The 17,551-nt window shown below is 40.6% G+C and overlaps 2 protein-coding genes across 2 annotated transcripts in view; both read left to right on the top strand.

The window, feature by feature from the left end:
- Positions 1 to 1,464: 1,464 nt before the first annotated feature.
- Positions 1,465 to 9,361, top strand: LOC103361287 (stomatin-like protein 2, mitochondrial). Its single transcript, XM_008287327.1, has 10 exons — positions 1,465 to 1,615; positions 3,471 to 3,623; positions 3,705 to 3,804; positions 3,896 to 3,954; positions 4,240 to 4,341; positions 4,439 to 4,573; positions 5,868 to 6,012; positions 6,951 to 7,030; positions 7,148 to 7,276; positions 8,740 to 9,361. The coding sequence occupies exons 1-10, from the start codon at positions 1,574 to 1,576 to the stop codon at positions 8,851 to 8,853; spliced, it is 1,059 nt and encodes a 352-aa protein (XP_008285549.1). The 5' UTR covers positions 1,465 to 1,573; the 3' UTR covers positions 8,854 to 9,361.
- A 2,077-nt stretch (positions 9,362 to 11,438) lies between these two features.
- Positions 11,439 to 17,551, top strand: part of LOC103361286 (vascular endothelial growth factor C-like) — an 18,522-nt gene continuing 12,409 nt past the window's right edge. Inside the window, exon 1 of the mRNA XM_008287326.1 lies at positions 11,439 to 13,180. Coding sequence (XP_008285548.1) covers positions 13,079 to 13,180 — 102 coding nt within the window. The 5' untranslated portion in view covers positions 11,439 to 13,078. The remainder of the gene's footprint in view (positions 13,181 to 17,551) is intronic.

Here is a 17,551-nt window from a genome sequence, read left to right as displayed (position 1 = left end):
TGTCTTTTCTTCACTGCCATCAAGAAGTGAACACATAATATAATATATAGATATCTGTGTGAGTGGCTTATACAGACAGAAATGCATTATAACTGACCAGTGTTTTTAAAAATATAACTGGAACTGACTGATTACAGTTTGTACACATCTATAAAATGTAATCAGTCAGTTTGCTCCTTGGCCCCAAAGAGGCCTCACTACATTCAGCATAATCTGTGTGGTTCACGGTCTTTTTATTTATTACCAGTATCACTGTTTTATCTGGCTGTTGTCCACTCCTCTTTCTGAATGTGCTCCTGTTAAAATATCTCTGCTCTTTAACTTCATTTTTGTTCCACATCACTGTCAAATAAAACCTGCACTTTTCTCATCCTGCAAACCGGCTCAGCTCAACGTTTATGCAAAAACGGTCTGATAATAAAACAGTCAAGCTAAATTAAAAATGCACTAAATAACCTTGTGCACACATACGTTTTCAGACTTTCATAAACTCACCCGTATGTCATGTTCAGTCGGAGTTATCTCCACAGTGCTGCGTCACATCAGTCTGCAAATCATAAAAGTTGGAAAATGGTTATTGAACAGGCATATATTTAAAAAAAATAAAAAGATAATATAAGGCCTAACCATTTACCTGAATGAAAATGATTAAATAGGTTAAACAAGGCTGAGTTCACACACTCGCTGTTTATGCATCTGTAGAAATGGAGAAAAAAAAAAAGAAGTATAGATTAAAATCTTGTAATCTATAGTTTCTTTACACATTTGTATTTTGTATTTTAAAGCAATATTGTACTCAATGAATCATGTCACCTTTTATTCCATTTTATAGAAACAGTGTTGAATAAAGCTCCTTAAAACATAGATATTGATCTGGGGATGTCATTTAAATATGAAAACAAAACTTTAAGAGGGTATAAAGCCTTTATTCACATGGATACTCAATGATGAATCTCCTAAACATAGACGAGAATGTTAAAATAAACCCACACATCGCAGGACAAACAGCTTTTTCATGGTTTGTGCCGTTATAAGCCTGCTTTATTGTCTATGTTTTTAATAATTCCAACATGATAGCTATTTTATTAAAGGTTAAATTCAAGTCAGTATGCTTTTATGGCATGGATATCAAGTTCACAATAATATCAAAGTATCTGGGATGGTGTGATAATGTAAAAAACAAAAGAAAAATGAAATGAGACCATTAGTAGTCGTTGGTGAAATAAAATAAAAGACAGGTAATATGTGGCATGTGTGAGTGCCATATCTATATTAAGCTTTGTCAAGATAATCGGCATATCCAGTCATGTTTTAATTATATTTTCTGATTGTTTTTTGTCCAGATAAATCATAGTTCTGCAGAGAAAAGCAGCTCACTGCACTCAGGTGTCCAGCCGCTGCAGTGCGGACACCCGGACCAGCAGGGGGCGCTGCTGCACCGCCACATTTAGCATGCTAACGCTGCTAGCTGTCAAAGGGACAGCCTAGCTTCAAACATGGCCCGACCCCGAGCTGCTGCTGCTTCTGACAGCCTCTGAATAATATCAACGTTTCGCTCATTTTATTTAAAGCCATGCTGCGGACACTGTGTCGGGCCGGTGGCGCCGTTTTAAAGGTAAAGACCGAGTTTAATAGGCGCTGACGGTCTTTGTGTGCTAACATGCTAACCTGCTAGTTCAGCCGGTAAAGTTACTAGCAGCCGGTTCTGTTAGCACCTGTTCTGTTAGCACCTGTTCTGTTAGCACCTGTCGTTATTTATATCAGTAATATGTGTCCATAGAATAAGCAGAGAGAGGAAGTGACCGTAGAGTGTAATAACTGTGGACAGGTGTGTTACTGCTCTGTTATAATGGAACACAGAACAGGTGGAACTCTGCTGCAGGTTTCTAGAACAATGTTGTGGATAGAAGATGTTTTTTTAACCAAGAGACGTTTATTTAAATCACTGTTATTTATGAAACATATTTAAAATAAGAGAAGTTGAGCTTAATGGCTTTTTAGTACAATATGACATGTTGTAAATAGTAGTTATTAAATAATAATAATACACTATTAATTATTGTGTAATATTGCATGAGTGGTTTAAATATTAAGATTAATATTACTGTATATGAATTAAAATATTATTGTATATATAAGTCTATTTACCTGGCTAATTTATTATCACAATTAAAACCCAGAGAGATGATATATAATATGAATTTACTAATTAAAATATTTAGGTTCAAACCCTAAAATGTTATATATAATACCAATTTGCCAAAATATTAAAAGCCTACAAAATTTTATAAAATATAATTTTACCTTACAAATTAAATGTGAAGGTTATGACTAAAATATTATATAAAATACAAATTTGCCAAAGTAATTTAAAAATTAAGGTTAAGATCCTCAAATATTATATATCATAAAAAAGTGACCAGACTAGCTTAAATATTAAGGTTAAGATCCCAAAATATTATATGTATATAATCTACCTGACTAATATTAAATATTAACCTGAGTAATTTAAATATTACGATTGAAACCCTGCAAAATAATATAAAATATAAATGCACCTCACGAATTGTTCAAATTAAGTGTTAAGGTTAACATATATAAATATATTTACATTATTTATATGGATATATAAAGTAATATTATATATTACTATGTATATTATAGTTAAAACCCTTTAAAATGATTTAAAATACAAATAGAATTGACGAAGTTAAATACTGAGGTTAAGACTCGACACTAATCTATACAATGCAACATGACCTGACTAAATATCAACTGTAAGACCCTGCAATATTAAATATTATAAAAAACACCTGTCTAAATAAAATTATTTGGTTAATATTCTCCAGTTTTATTATGTAAATTTACTTAAATAATTTAAATACTACAATGAATACCCTGCAAAGTAATGTAAAATACACAGCTACCTCTCTACCTTTAATATTAAGGTTAAAATATTAGAACATTTACAAATTTACCTGAGAAACTAAATCTGAAGATTAAGGCCCTGTGTATATAGTATAAATTATTTTGACTAACTTAAATAATACGTTTAAGACTCTACGATACTATATGTCATACAAACGATCCTGATTGATTGAAATATTAAGGTTAACATCCTACATATTATGCATCAGTGCATCTACTTTTACAAGAATCTGTAGAATATCAACAATGCATGTTACTTGTTCATTTTTATTTTTTCAACTGTTGCAATTTCCCCTCTGTGGGATTCATTCTTATCTTATGCTCTAAATAATCCTAATTAACCTTAGTACTAAAATGTCAAAAACAAACCAAAACAACCGAACAAATGACTAATTTACAATTAAAAGCTTTAAGTTAAGCGCTTCAGTGGCTGACAGGAGTTACACCCTACCAAGTACTTGGACACAGCGACCAATAACCAATAGTGAAGAAGGAATGACTGAAGTGTGGTTTTATAACTGTGGTACGTGGACTCTGTGCAGACCTCCCAGCGTGCAGCGCCCAGGTTGTGGGCGACCCTGGCCCAGCAGCGATGGGCCTCCCGCCTGCCCATGAACACCGTGGTGCTGTTTGTGCCGCAGCAGGAGGCTTGGGTGGTGGAGAGGATGGGACGCTTCCACCGCATTTTAGAGCCGGTAATTCATCTCAACCACAAAGAGGCTAAAGTCTCCCTTCCATCAGGCTGTTAAGTCCTCTCTTTCCGTCTGTTCCTACAGGGACTGAACCTCCTCATTCCCATACTGGACCAGATTCGGTACGTGCAAAGCCTGAAGGAGATCGTCGTCGACATCCCTGAGCAGTCAGCTGTGTCCCTCGGTACGTGTTTCTGGTACATTCGTGCCTCTTACTGGTTTAATTAATAAGTCGTTACAGCTGAGTAAACCGGTACTTCCTGATTTTCACACAGATAATGTGACGTTGCAAATTGACGGAGTCCTGTACCTGAGAATCTTAGATCCTTATAAGGTACGTTAAGAATTGTTGAAACACTAAATTACTTCGAGGTCTTCGTCTCGATTATCTTTGATTTGCTTGAAACTTTTAAAAACATTTTTTTAAATTGTTACCTTTGAAAGTCGATGATTTATGAAGCTAAAATTTCACAGATATCTTTATAAATGTCCATATTTTATGCTGGGAAATCTTCAGCTAAATCAGAGATCAGAGCAGAAACCGTTCTAAAGATGTGATTATGTGATTCACCCTGTTGGCCAGCAGGGGGCACCAGCTCATTCCGTTGTGTCTTTGCAGGCCAGTTACGGAGTTGAAGATCCAGAGTATGCAGTGACTCAACTGGCACAAACCACAATGCGCTCAGAGCTGGGCAAACTCACACTAGATAAAGTGTTCAGGGTGAGAACCCTCATCACGTTGCATAAAAATGCCACTACTAGTAATAATACAGGTGTAGTCAGTACCTTAAATGTGTCGCCCCTCTCTGGTTTTCAAGGAAAGGGAGTCTCTTAACTTGAGCATGGTCCACTCCATCAACCAGGCGTCAGACGAGTGGGGAATCCGCTGCCTGCGTTACGAAATCAAAGACATACAACTTCCAAATCGTGTTAAAGAGTCCATGCAGATGCAGGTAAGACGCAGTCGCTCACCTGGAAGTTCAGATTTTACTGAAATCACAGCCGCGTTCTTTGCAGTGAATTCTTGTTCAGTATTAAAGCTTATACATTACAAATACTCTAGTACAACTCAATAAATAATGCCATTTTCTTTAAATTAATTGCTTAATTTTGTAAATTGTTGAATACTTTTCCCAAAAAATGGAACCTGTCTGACCTAAAAACCCATCAGCAACATGACGCTCTGCTGGAAAAATGATCAAAATCAAGCTTCAAATTGTCACATTTCTTCAAAATCACAGTCGCTCCAACTGCATTCTGTATAAAACTACAAATTCTGCAGCCGTCAGCACAACTGAGAAGCCACTCAGCAGTCATGTGATAAATGTTTAAGGGGTTTTCAACTGAGCTGCAGGCTGTGTTTATACTCAGGTAGAAGTCAAGTAAGGAAACAAATCAGTGGTGTGTTTTTTTCCCCCCATTTGTAACAAAAATTTAACACAGAATACAGAAATTCAAACTAGTTTTCTCTATCTTTATGATTTCTGACATTATAACTGCACAGAAGACGTTTGAATCCTCTGTGCTTCTAGTTTTCCATCGAGGTTCAGGACTTTTTACAACAAAAACGAGCCACGACTGTGACCGAAGCAAAAAAATGCTCCGAAATATCTCAGCGTTCAGAGTGGTAACTTTAGCTTTGAAACTTTATTTAGTGTGACTGATTGCGGTCACGTTAACGCCCTGTAGTGGCATTTCCACCGCTTTCATACAAGCTCCAGTTTTGTTTCTGCCCTTTTCCGATTTCACAAATAAAATATTGTTGAAATTTCCCAGCGCTGAAAGACGCGCTTGTCCTCCCTGCCACCCACCACTTTCACGGCAAGTGACGGTGACGTGGATGGCTGGTCACAGGCGTGGCGGTCGGAGGTCGCCGGGGGGCAGCGTGCGACGTGTTTTATTGGTAGACGATTGGCGGTGCGAATTGCAAACAAGAGAACCAATCAACAATAACGCTCAAAGCACCAGAAAGCTGCCGGCACGCTGCTAAATGAGTGGACCACATGTCCTCGAAAGGCATCTGACACTTCACGGTGTTTAAATTTGAGCGATGGTGGCAACCGAAGGCATTCCTCTGCAACGAAAACACACGTAACTCGTCATTCAGCAGCTCCGTACGAGCAGAATTATGTAAACTTTGATGTGCGGCGATAACTCATAAAACAATCAAAGCGCTGACAGGTTATGAAAACCGTCCAGTTTCCCTGGAGAAGAAATATCCGACTTTGTTCTCTGCTTCCTGTGTAGGTGGAGGCAGAGCGCAGGAAGCGAGCCACGGTGCTGGAGTCTGAGGGGACTCGGGAAGCTGCCATCAACGTCGCCGAGGGTAGCAAGCAAGCCCAGATCCTGGCTTCAGAGGGGGAGAAGGCCGAGCAGATCAACAAAGCTGCTGGTTGGTGCTTTTTGTAGTTTCTTTGGGCTCGTTTTTCACTGCAATATAAAGTCCTGCACCTCTATGGAAACAGAAGAAGGAGAGAGAACTCCAACATGACAGTTGTAACGCCACGAATCATTCAAATCCATCAAGAAAGTTGCTTTTTGTTTGATGACCTATTTTACAAAACTGGAAAGAAAATGTAGCTTTACATACGAGAGAAGTTTTACCACTTTTTAAACATTTTTTGGGGTCTTTTTACAGAATCTAGTTTGTGCACACGGTTTGTTTTTGTTGAAATGGTGGCTCCACATATGATAGATATTTTACTGCTTTTACTTTTAATCTGTTCTCATACTATTCTGCTATCTGCTCTGTAAATGCCACCTGCAGTTTAGTCAAACAGTCAGAGTTTTTGTCACGTGACTGTTGGCTTTGCATTTGCACCAACTGGACGTGTAAAATAAAATGATTTTGATGAACTGTCACGATTTTAAGCTTGGATTTGGTGAAATTTTCCGACCAAACAGCTCGAGGACTGTCAGCAAATTGACCATCCTTCAGTTCTTTTTAAACATTTTTTAGCTCTGATTTAAAGACAACTCACCTTTCACCCCAAAAGCAAAAGGCACGCTCAGAGGGTTAAAGGAACAACTGTGGAGTTTTCCATTCACTCAGTTACATGCATGAATCATGTGATCGTGCATGTAATTGAAGGTTTTGTTAACTTAGGACTTAAGCCGTCATTACACCGAATCCACAAAGCATTTAATTACGTGCCTGCAGACTGTGTTACAACACTGTACACAGGGATCTCACAACTCATGGTCATATCAAACACGGTTACTGACATCGAATCGGGAGGGGTGTTGAAAAAGTACGCTTAAAGCCTCTAATGCTGCAAATCCAAAATAAACCCACTCTGGTTGTTAATTTACATTTTGTGCTGTCTCTAGGTGAGGCCCAGGCTGTGTTGGCCAAAGCAGAAGCCCAATCCAAGGCCATCCGTCTGCTGTCAGAGGCTCTGGCTGAACAGGTATGAAGCAGATTTTAAACGCTTCGTCGACTATTAAAGGATGAGAAATGATCATCAACCCTGAGTTCGTCTTAACGTTTTTCCCAGTATTCAGAGTAACCAGAGTTTTTTTCCTAGAACGGGAACGCTGCAGCCTCACTGAGTGTTGCAGAGCAGTACGTGTCGGCTTTCTCCAACCTCGCTAAAGAATCCAACACGGTGCTGCTGCCGTCCAACACCGGAGACGTCAGTGGGATGGTCACGCAGGTATCCTGTTGTTTAACAAGAGTGTTTGTTTTTAGTCGAAGAAAAAGTTCAGTGTTTTTGGAGATGCTCTAGTTTGGTTTTGTTTAGGTTAGTGGTGCTGGAAGCTGGACTTCGTTACCGTCAGACAGAGCCACGTCCTGTCTTTATGCTAAGCTAAGCTAGCTGGCCCGTGTTTGCAGCTTCATATGTAGTAAACAGATGGGAGGAGGGCGTCATTCTTGCTACCTCACGCTTGTCAAACTAGTCAAAAAATTCAAATGCTTTTTTTCCAAATTCATTAGCTTGACCTCTTGTTTTAGTTGCATGAAAAAAAAAAATTTCTGAACTTTAGAAGAGCTTGTTTTAATGGACAAAATTAGAGAAATACTGATCTGATCTGACAGTTTGTGGCAGGACGCTGGTTATACAGATTTTGGCTAATTTCCCTAATCAACATTTAATAGCTTTATGAATCAATAATTGATTCATCGGGAATATAAATTCAGCACAGTAGATATGTGTCCTGTGCTGATTGTAGCTGACTGTGTTACATACATTACAGGGACATAGGAACGCTGTCTTTGTAAACCCCAGCTTGTCTTAAACTCTGCTCAGAGGTCCTTTAGAAGTCCCACAGAAGTCTTTGTCATGGTGCCCACTGTTAGCTTAATGGAACGACCTGTAGTCTGAGTGACGCCTCCTCGGGTCCCTACAGTAATAAACAGTGAAAGGCTCCACCTGGTGGAACAACCAGGTACTACAGTTATTCTGCAATCCATTTTCTGACTTTTTTAATTCGACAAAAAAAACTAACAGCAATTAATCAATTAAATGTGATTCATTAACATCCTCACAAGACGCAGCTAAAGTGTCTTTGGTGAGGGGGGTAGTAACAGAACTGCAGTCAATACCACCAGTGTGATGCAGGTTTCCACCTTCTTTTGGAACCATGGTACACGCTAAACTCTCCACGCTGCATTTCAAACAGCACCCTACCGGAGCTTTACAGCAGTGTTCGTGACCGCCTACGAAATGTTAGGAAACAACTTGATTGATTTTAATTACTTTAATGCACTTGATGTGTGTAATATCCTGGAAAATGGATTTGTGACTCGGTATGAGCAGACTCACGTTGGATCATGGGGCAAAAAAATTAAAAATAAATCCTTGATCGGGACAGCCCTACCAAAATATTTATAAACTATATATCAAGGATTCCGGTCAGTGTCGACTGCATACGGATCAGTGACCTGCAGGGAACTACAGCAAAAAATGTCAAAAATGTTTCACTCTACAACTCAGTTATATTTGGGTAATTCTGACTACAAATGAATGCCGGTTTAAACCCAGCCCAGTTTATTTCTTTTTAATGCATGTGATCCTGATGTTCCACTCTCAATAATAAGAATGAAGAAATAGCTCAACAGAGGAAACTATGCTGCTCGATGTGGGTAACACTCTGCGTGTTGTTTTTCTGCCCTCAGGCCATGACAATTTACAGCACGCTGTCCAAACCGAGGCTAAAACGCGACGGCATAAAGACCAAGACAGAGGAGCCGATTGAAGAGCCTCCCGTCCAATCAGCATCGACTCAGTAGCGGAGGACGCCGTCGCCGCTGTAAAAGGGAGGAATCGGTTTTCCACAGTTGCGGAGTACAATGGCGCTGCTGTGTGGAGAGCCTGTCTGCTGTAAAGACGCTCAATCTGCTGCTGAGCACAGGATGTCGAGGGACACCGGCAGCATTCGACGCACAGAGACGATGCTGAGCGGAGACAGAAACCGACCCATATGTTATGTAACTTGTGTCGGTCAGGTGACGATCCTGAACTAAATCCACTGTGCTGTGAATTTCATCTGCCAGCCTCTAAAGCTGCTGCAGCTGCGTCATCGCCTCATTGCTTCTCCAGTGACGTTCGGTAAATTATACAGACGTGATCAGACAGTTTTAGGCCGCAAAATGTGTCTCTGCATCAGTCGCATCAATCTGTCGTCGGTCTAGTCGCTCAATATTTAAATATACAATTTCAAAAGCAGTTGTGGTTTGGGAGGATGGAGAAGGAACTGAGGGAAATTGTAGCCACAACAAAATAAAAGTTTGATCCGTACGTGTTGACGTTTTTCTGGATTTATACAACATAAAAAACCAACATGGATCTCAGAGAGGAGCTTCAGGTTCACGCTTCATGTTTAAATGGTTTGACTATCTAGAAACTGCACAGAAAAACCATCGTACATTTTAATTGAAGTGATTTAAAGCTAAAACGTTTGTATTATTTGGTTTATGAGACCTGCTAGACTCATATTAGTTTGTTTTTGAGCTGAGAGCTGCACTATAAGGCGAGATTAGTGAGTTAGCCAGATCTGTTGAGCCTAAAGTCAGAGTTTCCAGCATCATGAAGGTGGCTGTGTTTTCACCTGCTGGCTGATGCTGCACAGAGTTTGGGATTTAAATCTTTTCCTCGTGATTTTCTCTATGAGTGACACAGATTGTCAGCTGAGGAAACACATTTTATCTGCAAATCTGTTGAGCTGTAAGTTAGTAATGCCTCCAAATGAAGCCGACTAGTTAGAGAAGTGCAAGTTCTATGCGTCACGTTGCCATGCATTCAGTTAGTGATGCAGAAAATACATAACTATGTTGTTATAGTTGGTCCTGGTTTGCTGCCAAGTCTGCTTTACACTGCTGGTACTATAGCTGATAGAACACAGATTAGAAAATGGATTGTCTATGGGTTACACACAGGATATTCTATCAGTAGCATAAATTTCACTTTTGATTTTGCCACAGATTAAACCGATTATCGTGAGACAGCGTCGGACTTAAATGCACTTCTTCAGTATGATGTTTAAAGATGTGAAGCTTAAGGTTTCAGAGCTCTAATGTGCAGCTGTCATGGTAGAAATAAGTGGGAAAATCAATATATTAACAGTTTTCTACCAGCGTTACTCTCTTGCATCATTTGCAGCAACATTTTTAGATTCCTCACTGCTCTGACTGAAGTAGACAGGACAAAATTTTGTGCCAAAAAAAGAGTCAAATGATGTGTCAAACGTTCGTTCTTATGTGAACATCAAAGAAGAAGAAAACCTGGTTTTAGGTTTTGTTAAGCCAGCTAAGAGCAAAGAAAGTCTGGCTTTTGTAAACTTGCTTCGTAGTGCAGCCCTCAGGTTTAAAAAGTTTCTATCGGACACAAAAGAAACAGAGATTTCCGAGAAGCAAAGCAGCTAAGACAGTGAACTAGACCCTCTCTCTCAGATGTTTTATTTTATTTTTATGTGAAAAATGTTCTTTTTTAGATAGTCTAACCTTTAACAGATAGATTTCTTTTCAACAGGCGCTCATATTAACTGCTATTACATCGTTATCAGGCATCTCAAGGCAGTAAAAGTGAAAGAAGAGCACGCTGTAGGATTTAAAGTGGAGACCAGCTAAGATGATGCAACTTCATAGTTAAACAGAAAGAAAACATAGTTGTCCTTCTCAACATTATGTCTATTTTACATTTTGACTTTTTCGTGGATTTTTGCTGTCTGTCGTTCGTTGTCAGCCTTCAGGGAAGAGTTTCAAACACCCCAAGGAAGCAGCTAATCCTCCTCTCCTACACATACTCAAGTAAATACCATCTCAGAGTAGATTTCAAAAGCAGCAAGTGAACTGGTTATTTATCTTTTTAAAAAGCCAGCACTGGTGCCACAGAATTATTCCCCCATTACTTATTGATGAACTCCCCCGTCTCTCTCTCTCTATCTCTGTCATCTCTGATTCCATGCTGCGTGCTCACATGATGAAATGGAGAAAGCAATGACTGGAATGTGGAATTTGGTTGTGCGGATTTCAACATAAAGCGTACTGCAAGCAGACACTTGCCACCGTGTGCGTGCATGTGTGTGTGTGCGTCTTTAATCCTTGAAAAAAAAAAAAAAAAAGGCTGGCCCAAAAATCGGATGTTTTCTCATTCGAGTGTTTCCCAGACACACCTCTTTCTCCCTCTCTCGTCTCTCTTCTGTTTCTTCTTTTCCCGCCTGTCTGACCGTCTTCCCCATAATTTATTTTACAGTTGTCGGTAACTGCTTTGCCCTGGGAAAGAGAGAAGGGAGGGGGGGAAAAAAATCATAATTTAGACAAAGATGTAAGCTTCTTCTTCTTCTTCTGCTGCTGCTGCTTCCCCTCCTCCTCCTCCTTTTTTGTCTTTGACACACAGACACACATGCCCACAGCCTTGGGGCAGTATAGTTAAGGAGGTATGCAAAGTTAAGTCTTTTTTAGGACCTTGAATGGACAAAGCAGAGGGGAGGAAGAAGAAGAAAAAAAGAAGGGGGGTGGCATGGAAAAAGACAAAGCTTCTGATGAAGTGTGAGAGGAGAAAGAAAAGAAGGTTGTGAGCTGCAGGTGTGGCGGCGGCTTCCGTCTATCACGCACGGGGACGATGAAATATGGAGGTGAAGAGGAATCGGGGGCAGCTGATGTGAAGCAGAAACAGCAGAGAGAGAGAGAGAGAGAGAGAGAGAGAGAGACGGAGACGGCAAAGGTATTAGCAGCTCATAAAAAGGCACTTAGAGCTGCAGTTAAGCAACTCGCATTCATCACTGGTGGATCAACGGCAGCTGCTCCCGTTACGAGAAATGACAAGAGATGTTGAGATAAGACAAGTGTGAGGAGGGGAGGCGCGATAATGCAAACATCAACCTTAGTTATGAAAAAAAAAAATAGCCTCTCTAGGGAATTCAAACCATGTAAAAAAAAGAGAGGATGATGGTATGTGTTGAGAGAAAGTGTGCCAAGGCGCTGGCTGCTTCTGCAGACGCTGCATAGCCTGCAATTTCTGAGGGGGAAAGAAGAAGAAAGAAAAAAAGAAAAGGAGTGAGCCAGTATAATCAGCTGTATTGCACGAATCATCCGTCTCAGATCCTTCACTCCGCCCACAAGATACAAGCCTGCCATTCTTGTATTTTTTTCCCTCATTCACTCCACCAGGACGTCTCAGAGCAGGACGCACTCTGTTTGGACAAGAACTCCAAAATCTGGACCTTTAAAAACTCCACTCGGGATTTGAAATAAGCACCTTCTGTTTTCCTTTTTTTCTCTCTTTGATGCTTTTCTAAAGGCAGAAAAGTTGTGACAGATTTAGAAAGCAGCAGCAGCAGCCAAAAAAAGAAAGAGAAAAGTCAAGAGAGAGCTTTGCCCTGAAGGTTTCAGAGGAAGAAACAGATAAAGAGGCAGCAACAATCTAAGAGAGAGAGACGGAGGGAGTGAAGAGCACAGCTGTTGTGTGAAGAGAAGGAAAAATACTGATAAAGAAAGCCAGGAGGTGCACAAGTGTGAAGGGCGAGGAGAGGAGGCTGACGAGGACGACCAAGGCTGGAGAGGAGATAAACGGCACATTGAGCAAGCAGCAAGGCAGACGCTGAGGATATAACTCAAGGCCGAGGGGGACGCAAAGTGAAGACAAAACTTAAACGGAGGCGTTTTTTTTTTTTTTTTTAGAGACACCTGATGCCAAAATTAGCAGCGAGAATGGAAGCGCGGCAAGATCGGAGGAGAGGCTTCCTCTGAGCACAGACGAGAGTTGCGCTTGACGTGAGGAAGAGGAGAGGATTTCCTCATCATGATTTATTCAGCCGATTTCCCAAATTCCAACAACCCGCGCCGGAAGAGCAACTTCGTCCCAGGATAGAATGAAGGCAGGAGCGAAGAGATACCTGCCGAATCTGTGAGACCTTCCTCTCCTCCTCCTCCTCCTCTTGTCTTGAACTCACTCCTCCTCTGTCCTGATATCTCCTCTCCTCCTCCACCACCTCCTCCTCCTCTCCATCTCCTCACTATGTGGATACCAGCTGTGCTCCTATGGATGCTTAATATCAGCAGTTTGTGCTCAGGACAAGACTATACAGACTATTACCAACCTGGAGACATGGGCACACAGGTAAGACTCGACACACACTCAGCCTGAACCTCCCTCACATCATGACAGGTGGCGAATTAAAGCTGTGAGATGAATGAATGAGTGAAGAAGTGCAGATGCTTCCACAAGTGATCACTGAGGAGAGGCAGCAGATTCTCCACTATATCTTTTGTATGAATGCACTTTTAAAGCAAACTTACTCTCTGATGTTCTGCTCTGGTTGGCCTTATGAATAAAAACTCAGGTAAGCCGACGCCGGCAGGTAAGCTCACGGTCATGTGACTAGTTCAAATAGCTCGGGCTGGTGTGTGTTACAGCAGCCTTGAGAGATGAATCAGATTGCATCGTGGCACGTGGCTTACGGTGGTTTAAGGGTGGTGGCAGCAGAGTTTAGAGGTCCGACGATGTGCTTTTTCTTCCCAATAACTAGAAATTAATATTATGTAACCGATACTACATGCTGGCAGCCAGATTTTCAGACAGAGGTCTGGCTCCCATGTGGGACAATAATTCCCAAGTTTCACTCTTTGTTTCGATTCAAGCAGGAAAAATTCACACAAGATAAGCACATGTTAGCAGCTTGGTTTCATTTAGGCACCACAACGACTTGGCGAGAGTTTGGGTTTAAATACAAGCCTTTAAAAACATTTTTGGAGGATTAGGCTTAATTTTCTTGGTTACCAGATTATTAGGTCCCGTCCCATTCAATAGCTGGCACAAAAGGAGCCAATTAAAAAAGCCATTAAAATAAACGGCAAAGACATGTTGATTAGAAACATGTTCGAGACACGCCACAGACGAATCCAACAACTGAGAGCAGAGTTTAGTTCTGTGGAAATGTAAGTTTTGGTTGAATGAAATTTAGCACAACACAAACTCCTTCATCCTCATCTTTTTGTGTTTATGGTTTACATGTTGAATCAAAAGAGACCTTTAAACATTTATCCCTCAGTGGTGATTTGTTTTGACTCAAGACATGCAACTAACATCCATCCATCATCTATACACGGCTTAATCCTCACTGGGGTCGTGGGGGGCTGGAGTCTATCCCAGCCGACTTAGAGTGAAGGCAGGGGACACCTGGACAGGTAACCAGTCTAACACAGGGCTACACTTAGAGACAGACAACCAAGCACACTCACCTTCATGCAACTCATATAAACTGCAAAATATCCCATCCAATGATTGGCCAATAACAACTGGAAATAATCTCTTAATAATTGAACCAATACTGGACTCTGTGTCTTTGTCTTTCCGTCCATACAGTCGTTGTAGCTGTTTCCTAGTCTGACACAATTAGGGAGGCTTCAGTGATAAATAGGCTGATACTAAAACACAGCCAAAAAACACAAGTTGCACTTGCAAAAACGAGGTGTGGAAATCAGAAACTAGGTTACAATCACATTAAAATGATGATACAGACGATCTGAAAAATGATGGATGTCAGATCCAGTGACTGGTAAGGCTGAGTCAGTAGATATCACTTTCATTTTTTCAAAAAGGAGAAACAAGCCCTGATTTGGAATTTTCAGATTTTGACTGGATTTGTTAGCGAACCAAATTCCTCAGTATTTCTGATGCCAGACTGAATCGACTTCTCCATTTGGGTATACCACAGCTAAGCGCTTTAGTAGAATGCTAATATAAAGCAAACTTTAACCAGGAGGAGGCCTGCTAAAGAGTTCATGGCAAACAAGGGGGTATCATCAGCATAAAAATTCACATTAAAATACAATTATAAAGCAAATACTATTTAAAGATAAACTGAATATCAAGGGCTCCAGTATTGATCCTTGTGGGACACCTGAAGGCTTCAAGAGCTTAAAACACAAATATATGATTTGAACCAATTGTAAATTGTCTTCAAAACAATGGGAAGGGTTTTTTTTTATGAAATCAACTGTATCAAAAATGGATGAGGATGAAGGATTTGTTTCCAGAAAGGCACTGAAGGATCTTATGCTTAAATATAAGCAAGGTCTTTTCCGTGCATTAAATTTAAGAACATCATCAATTGCTTTTACATATTGCCCAACAAGTTTCCTTTTTTTGTTGTAAAAAGACAGCTTGCTTCACAAATAAATTTGGACTCTGTTTAAGTGACTTCAGTTGCCATGGTTTCATAAGTCTGCTTTACAGGAAATGCGGTCATGAGCCAGCCAAAGAATTTGGAGGTTATTAGAATTTAGACATAATTCTCTGGAAGTCACTAAAAGCTTCCGACTCATCAAAAACACTCCTTGAGTCACGATGCTCGCGTCATTCAGCGGTGGTTAAGTAGTGGTATTCGGTTACATACATGACATTTACTCACTTCCTTGCCAAGTATCGTTTCAACATGCGTGTCAGGAGATGTTAAGCAACACGCACTTGGAATTCAATGAATGACTGAACTTCAGTCATGTATTTCAACGGGACTGGCCTTTTGTCGGTCGTTTGGAAAAAAAAAAAAGGAAGAAAATTGCGTTTACGTATCAGCAGTGTGAGGCATAGGATGTTTATAACAGAAAACAGGCCGAGTGACAAAAACATGGGTGTGGGTACATGTTTGTGTCTACGTGCCAGCAGCGTGTGATGTCGGACACACCCCTGAGCGCTGGACGAGTGGTCATTCGTCCATCATGACCTCACAGTCTCTTGGCAATGACCTCGTGTCGTGTGATCAAGTTTACAGCACATATGAAAGAGGAACAGAAAGAGGAAATGCGGGAAGCTCTTGCAAGAAAGAAACATCCTCTAATGTATACTGGCATAAATATATTTATGTATACAGAGCTGACAAAAAGTATTCAACCCCCCTCTGCTTGGAAGTTTTCTCCTCTTCTTGCTTTTCAACATTGAAATATGGTCAGCTTAATCTGGCTTTTTCAAATTTAGAAAGAAAACATTCACAGATTTTGACAAAATAATGTCAACCGATAAAAAAATATAAAATAAGAGATCGCATAAGCATTCACTCCCTTCAAAGTGACTCATCTAATTCAACACAGACGCAGCAAACTGTTGCTGGAAGACACGCGATTGGTGAAATGGAGATGATGTGAGTGCAGTGAATGTATCTCAAGTGACTGTAGTGGAAAGACACCTGTATCTGGAGGGTCCAGTTACTGTTCAATCCTGGATGTAACTACACCATGAAGGCAAAAGAACACTCCTCAAAAAGCACAAGTCAGGGGATAGATACAGCAAAATTTCTCTAACTATCCATTGGAGTCCAGTTAAATCCATCATTAAGAAATAGGAATATGTGCCTAAAGCAGGCTGCCCTCAAAAACTGAGTGTACAAGAAAGAGACGACCGAGACACCAACGACTTCTCTAAAGAAGTGGAGACAGGAAAACAACTGTTACCAATCCTTCACCAGTCAACACTTTTTATGAGAGAGCAACAAAGAGAAAGCCACGGCTGGAAAAAGCTTGTATTAAGTCTTGACTAGAGTTCACCAGAAGGCATGTGGAGGACTCAACTGGAAGAAGGTTTTTTCAGTCTGATGACACCTGAATTAAGCTTTTTGGCTGTTACACCAGAAACTATCTGCGCACACCATCCTCACTGTGAAGCACGGTGGCGGCAGCATCATGCTTTTCAACAGCAGGCCCTGGGAGGCTTGTAAAGATGGAGAATGAAATGAATGCAGCACCGTGTGGGAAATACAGTTAATGCAGTTTTTGTTGTGCAGGAATTCTAAACGTCTCTTATTTGGCAGCTGTGACACACAAACCCAGAGGGGAGGTAAACAATGACAGAAAAATATGTTGATATAGATGAGATGGATGAAAAGAAAACAGAAAGGGAGGGAGGAGGCAGACAGAAAGAGATACATGGAGAGATTGATGGCAGCATGGAGGTCTGGTTTCTGCTGAGGTCATGCCAGCTGTGCCAGTCGGCTCCTTCTCAGCCTGGGAAACTAAACAACCACCCTCGTTCCCTGGAGGAAGAACTAATAAGTGCCACTCCAACAACAATAACAACTCCCAGCCGACAGTTAATATCCCACAGATGATACAGCAGCTTCTATTAGCCCGCCTGTCACACAATTAACCTCATCTTTCATCTGCTGCATTGCCACGGAGCCGAGCAGCCATCTATCACGCTGGCAGAAAAATAATTACGAGGATGACTCACTGCGGGAATGGTTTATAGAGCGATATCTCCTGTAAACTGAGATTTCCTGTATGGACCTGGTCCACCGCTTAACAGCAATGTGGCTGAGCTGACAATCTGCAGTCTGTTTGAAACGTTTAAGCAGCTTCATTACAGAATACAGGCAGGTAGTTTATTCCTCTAAACCCTAAGCAAGTTTGAAAGGGATGTTATCTTTAAAAAATTGGCTAAATTACATCATTATAATATACTATTTAAATTACATCAGTACTTTTCAGTGGAACTACT

Source organism: Stegastes partitus, unplaced genomic scaffold (genome assembly GCF_000690725.1).
Source record: "Stegastes partitus isolate 25-593 unplaced genomic scaffold, Stegastes_partitus-1.0.2 Scaffold495, whole genome shotgun sequence".
NCBI lineage: Eukaryota > Metazoa > Chordata > Actinopteri > Pomacentridae > Stegastes > Stegastes partitus.
The sequence above is the reverse complement of the archived record's forward strand: the minus strand, read 5'-3'. Positions and strand labels throughout refer to the sequence as shown.

Coding starts and splice junctions, on each gene's coding strand:
- LOC103361287 (XM_008287327.1), top strand. CDS start 1,574: ATGCTGCGGACACTGTGTCGGGCCGGTGGCGCCGTTTTAAAG. Junction 1,616..3,470: donor CCGGTGGCGCCGTTTTAAAG/GTAAAGACCGAG, acceptor GACTCTGTGCAG/ACCTCCCAGCGTGCAGCGCC. Junction 3,805..3,895: donor GCAGTCAGCTGTGTCCCTCG/GTACGTGTTTCT, acceptor ATTTTCACACAG/ATAATGTGACGTTGCAAATT.